A 13,304-nucleotide genomic window follows, 5' to 3' on the forward strand; every position below is an offset into this window, starting at 1 on the left:
AACCCAAAAGAAGTTAGCTGTGAGGAGCAGAGGAATCGTTCTTCCCCTTTCGGCCTTCGTCTCATGCCCGTGTGCAGGCAAAGACCAAGACACGAACAAAAAGAGGACCGGACCAGTGGGCATGCAAAAGCGGATATGCACACGTACGCTCGTATGGCTCGCCACGTTGCGAACGTGCTGGGGACGAACTGCGTGCGCGGCAGCGCTTGCTGTGCCGCGACGTTGACGCCGGGGGGGGAGAGTGTTGGCCTGCTGCGCGCGCGAGCCATGGCCGATTGCCCGTCGTCGGTCGGGCTGCGCGCGACGCCGACTGGGCACCGGTTGGCCATCGCGTCCGCGCCCGACGCCGGATCGGGACCTCCCTCCCACCCCTCCCATCCCCTCCCATCCCCTCCCCGTTGTACGTACTCTTCTAGCTGCTCCCCTCTGCTCCCGTCCGTCCGCTGGCTCCCGTAAGTACGTGCAGCAGAGCATTGAAAGAAGAACGGCGAGCCTCGTAGGAGACCCTGACGTGACGGCGACACCGCAGCAATTCAGAGGGAGAAGGCATGTCTGCCACCAGTGACGTTACGCGACATGACACGTCGCGGTACCATTCATGACTAAGCTTTGTGTGCACACATGGCAATAGTACAGTACATCGGAGCGGTACATGTTACGTACTTCGCCGTCCCCACGTGTCAGCGATCGAGGACGCCATCGCCCTGCAGCAGCAAAGAAGATGCTTTGATGAGAGCCCCTGGGCCCCACGTGTCAGGCCAGGGGCTCGAACGACAGTTGCGGGCGGTTGGGAGCCTCAAGCCCTCGCCCCACGGCGCGTCGCCTACCTCGTCTCCCTTTTTATTCCGCCTTTGCGAGAGCCCAACCGTCTCTTCTTCGCCTTGGGCTGGCTCTGCTCCCCCCCCTTGACTCTCCACCTCTCCGCCTCTGGCTCCGACTCAGCTCCGCGCACTAGCGAAAGCCGAAAGGTACGCCTCCTCTCCCTGTTCCCCTCCCTTCCCTTTCCTCTCCCACCACCCGTTCGATGAAATGGCGCAGCCACAGAATTAGCCGCTCCTTGCTTTTCATATTCTGCCGCGCGCCCTCGCGACGCTAGTCCGTCGCCGTGCTTCGCCTAGCTGGCCCAGAGTTCGAATTGGTACGCACGCATCTCCTCTGCTGTCGTTCGACGACTCGAGCTCTTTCTTGCTGGTTCCGTGGGCGCCCTGGTTCTTGCTCCTGGACGGGGCCAAGGGCCAAGGGCCAAGAATTGTGTGGTTTGGGTATGTTTTGTTTGCTCAAGAGATTGCGCCTTTCCAAATTCTCTCGCGGTTTGCTTTCGTAATTTGTTTTGTCCCCTGGGATGAATGGATAATCCTTTTGGCGGGTTAAGAGGTTGCTCGTTAAGGAACCTGCGATTTTAGTTTCGTGATTTCCGGAGAAGAAAGGATAGCTTATCGTCTTGGTAACATCACGGGCATACCGTGAAGCAACCCCCTTGACTTCAATTCTGGGTATTTTGGGATGTGTCTGCAAGTGCAGGATCGTTGTGTAGTTTTAATTCACAAACTGCTCTCCTCAAATTTAGGGTATTTCTTGCCTTGGGTCTCACTTTTGTGTGGCTTGAGAGTGGGCATAGAAGTTTTGTGTTCTTGGCCACCTCTGTTTTCCTGACCTTGAAGTTTATAAGAACCAAAACGCTCATTCCTCCATCCCACGACCTGCCGTTTCTTGGCTTGTTAGGGTCTCTCTTTTGCTGGCCTTTAAGTCAAGAAACAGATATAGGATGGCTTACTCCGATAATCACGCAGGATTTCAGCCCTCAAAAGTCTTGTTAGGGGGGACCGAGACATGGGAATTGGGAAGTTTGGTGGCTTTTGGGTGCCCATGTTACTTGCGATGAAGCTATATAGGCTTTGCAAGAATCATTAGTTCTGTTCTAGTTGATGGGGTCTAGTGATCTACTAATCTTTGCTGTAAAGCTAAGAAACATTGGTACTTCTTTTCTCTTTTCCTAACACCTTTACCTTAAGCAAAGTCCTCGCCTCTTCCCTGTACACTAGAAAGTATTGGGATTAGACGTTTCTAGTTTGATATGTTGCTGTAGTAGGTACGCTTGATGGCTGCCCTGTGAAAGGACATTGTTTGGTGGTGTGGTAGGGATTTTCTTTAATGATTTTGGTTCTCAGGCTCCGTTGCTGTCAGGGCTCTGTTTCACTCCTTTGTTCTTCTTTGGTCCGGGTGCATTCATCTTCATACATTTAGATTGCAAGCAATTGGGGCTTGGGACTCCATAATTTCATACCAATCATTAGTTGTAGTTCCACATGGTTCATTTTTGTTGTTTCTAAGCTTTGTCCAATGCAGTTTTTGTTTCTTTTTTTTTTAAGTTGCCAAACCTGTGCTGTTAGGTAGGAGGTAAGCTCGATGGATCTTACATATATGCTCGACTGTACTAATTTACTGTTTCTAGGGAGCTACCAACTGCTTCATTGCTGATCCACAGCCCACTTTTGCTGTACTCAGCTAGCACCCCCTGTATTGCAAATCATGATCAAGCCAACATTGTCCAATTAGAACTTAGAATCAGCCTTCTGGGAAAAGTCTTTGGTACCTTGAGGGTTTTTCTTTTTCTTTTGGCATGTTGCATTCATCTTTAGACAGGTGGCCAAATTTAGGCTGCAAACTGTTGGACCTTGGGGCTCCAAAATTTCAAAATAATTGTATGCCCATATGAGTTATTTTTGTGCGTTAGAATTCCTCCAAAACAAAATCATGGTTTTGAATATTTTCCCAATGCCGTATTTGTTTGTTTTCACTTGAATTGTCAAACTTGGTTGTTTGGTAGGAGCTAAGTCAGGTAAATTTGCTGGAGCTTACGTATATGTTGCATGAACTATTTCTATGTTTCTGTTGAGCTATCAACATCAATGGACCATCATAATTTCACTACACAGTCCACAGGTCACTTTTTCTTTACTTAGCGACGACCCCTTGTATCGCAAACCATGAGCCAGCATTCAAGTTGGAGCCATTCCTCTGGGGGGAAATCTTCAGTACATTGAACAGAGCATTATTTTTTAGTACATTTTTCGTTGAACTTCACTAGGCTTATGTTTCCAACTCAATCTGTTTTTCAACCTCTGATACAACATAGTGATTTATCTGATACTGTAAAAAACTGTTTGATATTTTGTATTACAAGCTTGTACTTTAAGTTGGTGTATGGATTTTATTATCTAATTATACCACACTTAATTTCCATTCTATTTTCCCCAGAGAAAAGAGAGCTAAGCTGGCTTCAAAAAGAATATGGCATCTCTTACTCCAGGGATACTGTTAAAGGTTCTCAAACATATAAACTCTGATGTGAAAGTATGTGGAGAACACCGGTCAATTCTTCTCCAAGTTATTAGCATCGTTCCTGCAATTACTGGTTCAGAACTTTGGCCAGACCATGGTTTCTTCATAAAAGTTTCAGATTCATCACACTCAACATATGTGTCTCTATCAAAGGAGGACAATGAACTCATCTTATCAAACAAACTACAACTTGGACAGTTCATATATGTTGAAAAGGTTCAGTCCAGTGTTCCTGTACCGGTTCTTGTTGGGGTCAGAGCAGTCCCAGGAAGGAACCCTTTCATTGGAAACCCGAAGGATTTGATGCAAATGTCAACTCCCTCTGGGGTTTTGGAAGCATTGGATCAACAACGGAAAACTACCAAGCCAACTGAATTGTCTGAGAGTGAAAAGGAAAACTCTCAGAGGAAGGTAGTCATCAAAGAGCAGAAGGCTGGTGTTGCTTCCCGTTACATGCTTGGGATATCAAGCAACAACGGTAAAATTACCAATCTAAACTCTAGCATGGATAGTGACAAAAGTAGTAATGGAGGAAGTAGTGTTTGCGATGCAAACCAAAAGCTGGTCTCTAGTGCTACGAAAGTGAAACAAGAGCCAAAACCTCAGGTATGCGTATGATCGTAGGTTTAATTGAATGAAATACGATCAACAACGGAACTTTAAACTTCGCTATATTGTGGCTCTGAGAATGTGATATGCTAATGGTAATTATATGAGATCAGATAATATATGAGCCCAATGGCTTCTAAGCAGACAAATATATGACATAAAAATGCACCTAGGATGGTTGATGATTACGTTTGTTGCTGTTATTGCAGGAAAGGCCAAATATTACGTCTCCTAATAATGCCAAGTTAGCTTCTACAAAACAAGAAGTTAATAAGGACATACGCAAGAATAGTGGCAGGCCACTCAGTCAGAACGGTTCTGCTGTAGTGAAGAAGCAAATGCCAAGAGACATAAAAAGGGAATCAGCAACCGAAGGAAGCTCACCGCCAAAGCTTTATAGGAGTTCACCATCAACACCAGCGAGAACTTCACCGCCAAAGCTCAGGAGTTCACCACCAACGCCAGGGAGAACTTCACCACCGAGAATCAGCGTGCCAGCAAAGGCAAATGCTACCTCCAGTCCAGTTTCTTCTGTGCCTAATATTAAAAGAAGAGTCACAGAAACCGTGTCCTGGGATACCCTTCCAACATGCTTGGTCAAATCTGGAAAGGTATATTTTATCATCTGTAAATTGCAAGAAAAGACTGAATTTCAGGTCTTCTATTAGTTGAACATGTGTCATGTGTGTATACTTGGGCATCTATGAACTTCAAACCATTACTTCGAACCGTTCTTTTATGTCCAAAAAAAGCTTTGCAAAATTATTCTGAATCATGCTGTACATTCATTTCTTTGTGTGAATAGGCGGTTGTCAGGAGGAAGACTATTGCTCTTATAGTAGCAGCAGAGGCTCAAAGGGAGGCTACTGCTGCTGCATCTCTTGTGAAAGGCCTTGGGTAAGTAGTACACCTCTGTTTCTTTTTCAGCATTGTAGTTTTGATATGAATTGTCTGCTACTGCATGTGTTGAATGAAACTAACTTCCATGTCCCCTTCTCCAGAATTTTTACCGAGATACTGAAATCCGCCGAGGAGGATCCGCATGGCGCAGTTAACAAGTTTTTTCAGCTAAACCGGCTTATCATTCAGCAAAACATTTTCTGGAAAGATAACTCGCCAGATTCTGGCAAGGAATCCAGACCAGAGAAGGAGAAGCCATCGAGGAAAGTTTCTGCATCTCAGAACAAAGCTGCTGGAAGTGGTACCGCGAAGAACCCCGACGATGCCTACACCGGCGGAAAGCTCGAATGGGCCAGAGAGGATGGCTTCAAGGAGATACGCAGGTCGTGGATCGATCTGAAAAGGGAATCACAGTCATGGTTTCTGAACTTCCTAGAAGACGCTCTTGCGTCCGGATTCAAATTTGAGAGCCGAGGGAAGAACAGCACCAGAGAACGGGTTCGAGGGCAGTCCAAGGGTGGCGACGGGCAGATCGCGGTCCGGCTGTCGCAGCTCAAGGAGACCAGCAACTGGCTTGATCAGCAGCTGCAGAGCGAGGGGGCGAAACCTGATGATGGTTTGGTCGAAACCATCGAGCGGCTGAAGCAGAAGGCCTACTCGTGCCTGCTCGGAACTGTTGAGACCGCGGCATCGGCTCTTGAAAGCAGAAACGGTTGCAGCTGAAATCTTTCCAGAGCTGGCCTTGCATGTTTTTTGGCTTGGAAGAACTACAAGAGCAGTGCTGCTGTACAGAACACAGGATCCTGGAGCGAAGGAGAATGGAGATTGAATATAATTTATACCAATTGTACAAAATAACGTAGGAGCGAGGATTGAGAGATGTAAATAGCGCGGTTGAGTTGCCCGTTAAGTTATTCGTTCGATCTTCTTCATTTTGCGCTGTCTCTGTTCCTTGTGAAATGGCAGTCTGTTTGTTCTTCAGTTGTTTCTGGCTAATACAGATGGATGAATGTTTGCACTTTGCCTAAAACAAACAACAATTATTCGAGCCTCTGCACTCGCAACCATGCGGCGCAAAACATATCATACCAGCTCTCATTTGTAAGCTGTGTGCGTGGTGGATATTGATACTCTTGTAAAAGAAAATATGGTGATCACCTTGCAATAAAGAGCATTTTGATGTAAAAAAAGCTCTTATTTGTATAGCTGTGCTGGTATTTTTAAAACCACGCGTGTCGGTGTATGCTCCATACGATGGACGTAACTGAGAAAGTTCAGTGTGAAGACTGTCGGTGTTTGTGATTCCACTGCGGGCACCTCGAGGCAGTTCCAACCAAGGGCCAAACGGACGTTCTCGGGAAGTTTCTCTTTATATCTGCTGGAGAAACAATTGGAAATTCAGAGGGTTTCTGCGGTGCCCAGCTTATTTGCTGCTCCCCGGTATCATGAAATTGGGGAGAATATCAGGTGCTCCCATGCTCCAATTTATCGAAATACAAATTTAAATATTTCAAAAAATTCCGAAACAAATTGTACAATCGCTAAAGTATTCAAATCAAAATTCCAGATATACATAGAGAAACAAAAAAGATAAAACCAGTATGAATAGTGTCACAAAAAGACAAAAGTCAAAACGCCACAATTTACATCAGGACTTGTCTTTTTTGTTTCTCCATGTATGTTTCGAATTTTGGTTTGAAATTTTTAGGGATTGTACACTCATGTATTTTCAATATCCACAAATATTTTCAGAATTGTCCGGAACATTTAAATTTCACTTTTGAAAAAATGGAGCATGGGAACGATAGGCTAGTGGACCAGCACGGTAGCGCGTTTCTGCTGATGTATGTTTGTTAGTTTTTTTGTTCATTTTATTCTTATTTATTTATATATTAAAATATTATTTGTATTTATTTATTTATTTATTTCGTACATTATGTCACTTACTTTTTTTAAAGTGTTTATCACACGTCCAGTTTTTTCATGCAGTGTAAGAAAATGGTCGCACAAGTACTAAAAAACATTATTGCAGTAAAAAAACTGTTCATGACATTTAAAAAATGTTTCACACGTTTCAAAAAATGTTTATACAATGTAAAATAATTTTCGTGCATCTAGGAAAACAGTATCACTAAACAAAATCAAATTAAAAACATTCATGCGTTTAAAAAAATCTTCGTGCCATTAAAAGAAAGTTTATACAATAAAAAATGTTCACCATCTATTTGAAAATTTTTAACATGTATTTAAAAAAAATCTTCGAAGCATGTATTAAAATGAACCAAATTTCAAAAAGTTGCGAGTTTAATAAAAATATATTGAGAAGTGATAAACTGTTATTGAATTCAGAAAAACATTCGAGAAATCATAAAATGTTCATGATTTCAAAAACTTGTTCACGTATTGTAAAAAATTCACGATTTTAAATAAATGTTCATGAAATAAAAAATGTTCAAGAACTTTAAAAATGATCCAGTATTCGAAACATGTTCTGGAATTTAAAAAAATTGAAATAGGTTCCCATGGGTTAGTTTTTGTAAACTATATGAAAATGACTAAATGTCTATTTTGCCTCCATAAACAGCTATGTTTATTCTGGTACCTAGTACTGGTTATTGTAAACACCGCTATGCTAGGTCAAGGTGAGACAAATAATTCATCAGTCTAGCTCAAGCACGGTCCATCAATGCAGTTTGCTCAACCAAGTTTTTTTAATTGTGGCGCCTTAGAAAATCAAGTCGTGATGAGACCATCACATTTTTAGTTTTCGAATTGACTTTTTAAAAGTACCTTATCTCATCATGACATCACTCAGACATAGTTTGTGAAATGACATTTTTAAAGTCCCTATCTCATCCTGGCATTTGATTCAGACTTTTTTTATATCTACCACACCTGTATAATCTGATATTTTTTCTCCCATTGCAACGCACGGGCATACTTGCTAGTATTCTTTATGTATACATTTCATACATTATGTTACTTAAATTTTTTTAAAGTGTTTATCACACACCCGATTTTTTTTTCATACAGTTTAAAAAAAATGGTCGCACAACTTTTAAAAAACATTATTGCAGTAAAAACCATGACATTTAAAAAAGTTTCACCCATTTCAAAAAAAAATTTATGTAATGTATAATAATATTCATGATTTAAAAATGATATCATTAAAAAACCATCATTCATGCGTTTCAAAAAATGTTTGTGCCATTTAAAAGAAAGTTTATACAATAAAAAATGTTCACGTAGTCAAAACAAATGCTCACCATCTATTTGAAAAATGTTAACATGTATCCAAAAAAATCTTCAAAGCATGTATTTGAAAAAAATGAAAATTTTGTATTTGTAAATTTCCAACATGTATCAAAAGTATATTAGACGTGCATATAAAAATGTATGTTGTGCATTGAAAAAAGTAGACATGTGTTGAAAAAATGAGGAAAACTGATGAAGAAACAAAAAAAACCGCATAGAATGTTCTTAAGCTGGTTCAAAACGGTCCTGCCTAGTGTGAGACGGAGTATCATCTCGCACTAAAACCACCTCCCAAAAAATCCACATTGGGCCGGCTCATCTAGTGATTGCCTAGTGCGAGATGGAGTATCATCTCGCATTAGGCGAGACATCACCCCCCCCCCCCCCTCCCGAGGCACTCCCACGAGCGACTGAGAGGTATCTCTAGCTTCTCGACGAACTCCCTCCTCCTTCCTTTCCGTCCTTTCCCGTTGTCGCCGCCATTCAAAGCCCGCCCAACAGCAGTGGCAGCGCCATTGTAAACACTGCTAACAATGAATATGCTCCCTCTGTCTAGGTGTATAAGTCACCTTACGAAAACCAAATAATCTCAAAACACTTAGGCGCGGTGCATTAACTCTCACCTCGTTTCTTGTTTCTTGGCATATCAACCAATAAAAGATGTGGGCTATGCATGCTTTCAATGACTTGAGACTACCAAACACGGCATGGAGTGGTTAGTTCATTGCATGCAATGCTATTAATTAGCAAATGAACATTAAGCTCTCTTGTTTTCCCCTCCGCCTTGGTTTGCGGTGCACAACCTAAGACGACTTATGCACCTAGACGGAGGGAGTAGTATTGTCATTTATTTCACTTAAAGAATTTGTATACATGCAATATGCACCATTTTACAGTTAAATATCCCATTATGAATTAATTTAGGGTTGCCTCGAAATTTGAGGGCAACTTAATATAATACTTACCTTAGCAGCATTTACATAACTGCACGCTGCTAGAGTGAATACTAGTTGAATGTGCGTGTCATTGACACCACTAGCGGAGCTTGAAATGAAAAACTGGGCGGACCGGGCAGGCTAATCTGAAGGAAATTGTTCTTGGGTTGGCCTTCATGTCGTGCACATTATGAGTATTTGCTCTTAGGTTGGGCGGGCAATGGCCAGCATTTGCCCTAACGCAGCTCCGCCTCTAACTTACAGGCTGCATGTAAAATTTATGCATTTCAGGATTTTAAGAAACAACTGTTGCTATTTTGCCTTGTATGAACAAAAAGTTTAGTATTAAGTGTTTATCAACATAATGATTGAAAACTACATAAACTTTTATGAGATCTGTGCCCACAAGTAGAAAACGGCCCATTTGTCCCGGTTCCAGAGGCCCATTAGCCCCGGTTCTCGGAACCGGGACTAAAGGGTAGGGACTAAAGCCCAACACCTTTAGTCCCGGTTCTCTTACAAACCAGGACAGATGGTGCTCCACGTGGCCGCTGAGGCGTGCCCAGGCAGGAGGGCCTTTAGTCCCGGTTGGTAACACCAATCGGGACAAAAAGGCATCCACGCGTCAGCAGCTCAGGAGCTGGGGTTTTTGTTTTTTGTTTTGAAAGGGAGGGGGGTTTAGGGGGTTTTGGAGGGTTAATTTAGGGGTTTCATATATTGTGTTAGCTAGCTAATAGAGAGAAGTGACCTCTCTTATCTCCGTGCTTGGTCGACGCTAGCTACCATACGTATAGAGAGAACTCGACACACTAGCTAGTAAGCAAATGAAGTAACCATTAAGTACACAAGATCGTCATGAACATATACAGAGAGAAGTGATCGACCTCTCTTTCTCCGAGAGATTTGTCGAACAACAAGTTTCTATATATCTATCCGACGCTACTAGCTACATATATACAATATAAGCTCTCTTACAATCCCTAACATATCATCTCTATATAAATTTCCACATGGTATTCTCCGGCTTTATTGCTGACGTGGTCAAGAAAGAATCCCGCCAATTCCTCTTGAATTGCTCGTATGCGATCTTATGGTAGGAGTTCATCCCGCATCTGCCAGATCTAAATTGAAGAAGAGGATCAATACATGTATATGAATGAAACTCAACACAAATGATGGTAATAAAATAAAATTGTGAATATTTTTTGCTTACGCACTTCATATTGTTTTTCAGAGTAGCCCCGCTCACAGGTCTAGTGGCGGATGAACTCGCAAACGTAGTATCCACAAAAATCATTCCCCCGTTCCTGCCACAAGCACTTTACAAGAAATAGAGGTCAATCAAACTGATAAGCAAGCATGCTAAATGGTATTGATGAAATTAGCTAGAATCAATTGGAGATGCGCGGAACTATGTAGTAGTACTTACTGTCGGGTGTGTAAATCGCAGCTCGCTCGGCAGTCCCGGAGTCATTACGGTGAACTCTTTCCAAACCCCGCCAGACAAAGAAAATAATTACTTGATATCAGGAAATGAACAAAGTTGCCGATATGGTGCGATAATGATCGATTGAACTTACTTCTGTAGCATTTGAGTCATGTTCGCATAGTCCTGGGGATCTTTTCGTCTCGAGTCTAAGACGGTTACTACTCCCCGCTCAAGCTTAATCTCTAGGAGAGTAAAGTGGAAGCTACGCAGGCATGCATAACTCATCAGTTACATTACTATAACCTCGAGTAATAAGGGAAACCGAATATGCACAAGACAGTAACACTCACTTGAAGTTGTAAGGAAAGAGTACTATATCTTTGTTTTGATTTTTGAGCAATGATTGTAGCAAGTTGTCCTCGGTTTCTTTGACATTGTGTTTAACCGTCCATTCATGTATGATATTTGGGTTAATGAACCCTATGTCATAGATTTGTGCTTTTCTGCATTCGACGATCTTCAATCTGCATAATATAGTGAGGATAATTATATATACACATGCAATGAAAGAGCTGAGCTATATATAGAGACTTAATTACAGAAGTAGTACTTACAGACAGTAGCAAGTCACGAGTGTTTTGTCAAGGGCCTTTTGATTGTAGAACTGGAATAACTCGTCAAATTCAATAGAGAACAGACCAGTTCCAACAAGGTCGTGCTCCTCTTTAATTGTCATCGTCAAAACATCCTTCCCAGACTCACTGCAGGTTTCCAAGTACCATTCATGGAATCTTCACATCATTGTTGTTAGAGGAGGACTTCCATCTTTGACGAGAGGCTTCCCGTACTGGTATCTGAATTCTTCCACCTCCATTGTGTCAAACACTATATCATCGCTCAGGTAATCAGCAGGATTGGTACCGCGCACCATCCCCGGCAGATTAGCGACGATATCGCTAGACACCTTGAGGGGGGGGGCACGATTGGTTTGCCTGTTCGCCGAGCTGGGGAATTTTTCCCACTTCTTCGTTCTGCTAACCTTGCATCACTCGAAGTAGTTCCCGAGTCCTGCGCATTTTTATATGTATTTTTAAGACAACAGACATAGTTGGAATCCGGCGGAGGCGGTGGTGGTCACTTCAGGGCATCGATAGTGCGCTTCGCTTTCACCAGATCTGTCGTCTCCTTCGGAGGTGGAGGTTTCTTTGCAAAAAATTCCCTCACTTGGGCTTCGCAGATCTCCGTGTTTTCCTCCTCGGTCCTCTCGTATGGTAACTTTTCTGGAGTCTTGAGAGATGGACCGTATCTGTATTGCCTCCCGCCTCTAGCTGTACTGCTAGCCGCCGGAGCGGTGGCATCTCTCTTCCGTCGTTGCTTATGAGGTGGAGAAGGAGGCGGAGTGCTCCGACGCGTCGGAGGAGCCGGAGCGACGGCGTCTGTCTTCCGCCGTTGCTGACGAGGCAGAGGAGGAGGTGGACTGCTCCGATGCGCCGGAGGAGGCGGAGTGGCCTCACGCGTTGGAGCAGCTGGAGAAGGAGGCAGAGTGCCGTGATCACTCGCCGGAGGAGGAGGAGGAGGCGGAGTGCCCTGACTCGCCGGAGGAGGAGGAGGCGGAGGCGTCCAGTTTGGAAGCTTGATGTACTCCTTCCACCATAGACATGGAGTCTTTAGAGCAAGACCCAGCTGAATCTCCCCTTCACCTGTAGGGTGGTCAAGCTCGAGCTCCTAAAATCCCTCCGTTACTTCATCCACCATCACAACAGCATAGCCATGTGGAATCGGACGGCAGTGAAAAGTTCCGTTGGGTTGAGGAGGTGCAATAGAGCCGACAGCCGCCTTCAAGGTGAGGTTCTGGCATTTCGTCATAAGCTGGCATCCATGATAGCATCCATGGGGTAGCTAGGAGCCGTGAAGTCAGGCTGCTGAACGAGCTCCGTGGAAGCCACGCTGCTTCTCCGCTGAGATGGCAGGGTAGCTTCTGGGGTAGCTTCGTGCCGCTGAGATGGTTGGTCGGCAGCTCGCTGGCTCTCAACTTGTTCCTCTAGCTTTAGTACTCTTGCATTGAGCTTCTGCATTTCGCTCAGCTCCAGTTTCCACTTCCTCTCCCGGGTTTTGTAACCGCCTGCGCCGGGAAACCCAACCCTCCATGGAATGGAGCCTGGCGTGCCTCGTGTTCGTCCAGGGTGCTCAGGATTCCCGAGGGCCTCAGTCAGCTCGTCGTTCTCTCTATCGGGAATGAACGTTCCTTGCTGCGCTATGGTGATACACTTCTGAAGCTTCTTGACGGGTATTGCAAGTTGCTCGTCCGTCCAAAGGCACTTCCCTGTTTCAGGGTCCAATGTTCCCCCAACACCAAAGAACCAAGTCCTTGAACGATCTGGCCAGTTCAATGTCTCTGGTTCGACCCCTTTAGCAATCAGGTCATTCTCAGCTTTGTCCCATAACGGCCAGGCTTTGAGGTAGCCACCTGACCCCGTGCGATGGTGAAACTTCTTCTTTGCAGCATTGTTCTTGTTTGTCTCTGACATCTTCTTGTTGGGGAACGTAGCATGCAGTTTCAAAAAATTTCCTACGATCACGCAAGATCTATCTAGGAGATGCATAGCAACGAGAGGGGGAGAGTGTGTCCACGTACACTCGTAGACCGAAAGCGGAAGCGTTAGTTTAACGCGGTTGATGTAGTCAAACGTCTTCTCGATTCAACCGATCAAGTACCGAACGTACGACACCTCCGAGTTCTGCACACGTTCAGCTCGATGACGTCCCTCGAACTCTTGATCTAGCAAAGTGTCAAGGGAGAGTTCCGTCAGCACGACGATGTGGTGACGGTGACG

General features: G+C 44.1%; 1 protein-coding gene across 3 annotated transcripts; it reads left to right on the forward strand.

Annotated features, from left to right (window-relative positions):
- Positions 1–827: 827 nt before the first annotated feature.
- LOC123098679 (uncharacterized) lies at positions 828–5,869 on the forward strand. 3 transcript variants are annotated; one of them, XM_044520727.1, is made up of 5 exons: positions 828–968; positions 3,259–3,948; positions 4,161–4,562; positions 4,757–4,848; positions 4,953–5,869. In XM_044520727.1, exons 2-5 carry the CDS (start codon positions 3,292–3,294, stop codon positions 5,572–5,574), a joined length of 1,773 nt encoding a protein of 590 aa, XP_044376662.1. In that variant the 5' UTR covers positions 828–968; positions 3,259–3,291; the 3' UTR covers positions 5,575–5,869. The 3 variants fall into 3 exon arrangements, with proteins under 3 accessions (XP_044376662.1, XP_044376664.1, XP_044376663.1); XM_044520729.1 differs by having other exon boundaries at positions 956–1,138; XM_044520728.1 differs by lacking the exon at positions 828–968 and adding an exon at positions 1,062–1,262.
- The last annotated feature ends 7,435 nt before the right edge of the window (positions 5,870–13,304 follow it).

The sequence above is a fragment of the Triticum aestivum genome, chromosome 4D (assembly GCF_018294505.1).
Source record: "Triticum aestivum cultivar Chinese Spring chromosome 4D, IWGSC CS RefSeq v2.1, whole genome shotgun sequence".
Taxonomy (NCBI): domain Eukaryota; kingdom Viridiplantae; phylum Streptophyta; class Magnoliopsida; order Poales; family Poaceae; genus Triticum; species Triticum aestivum.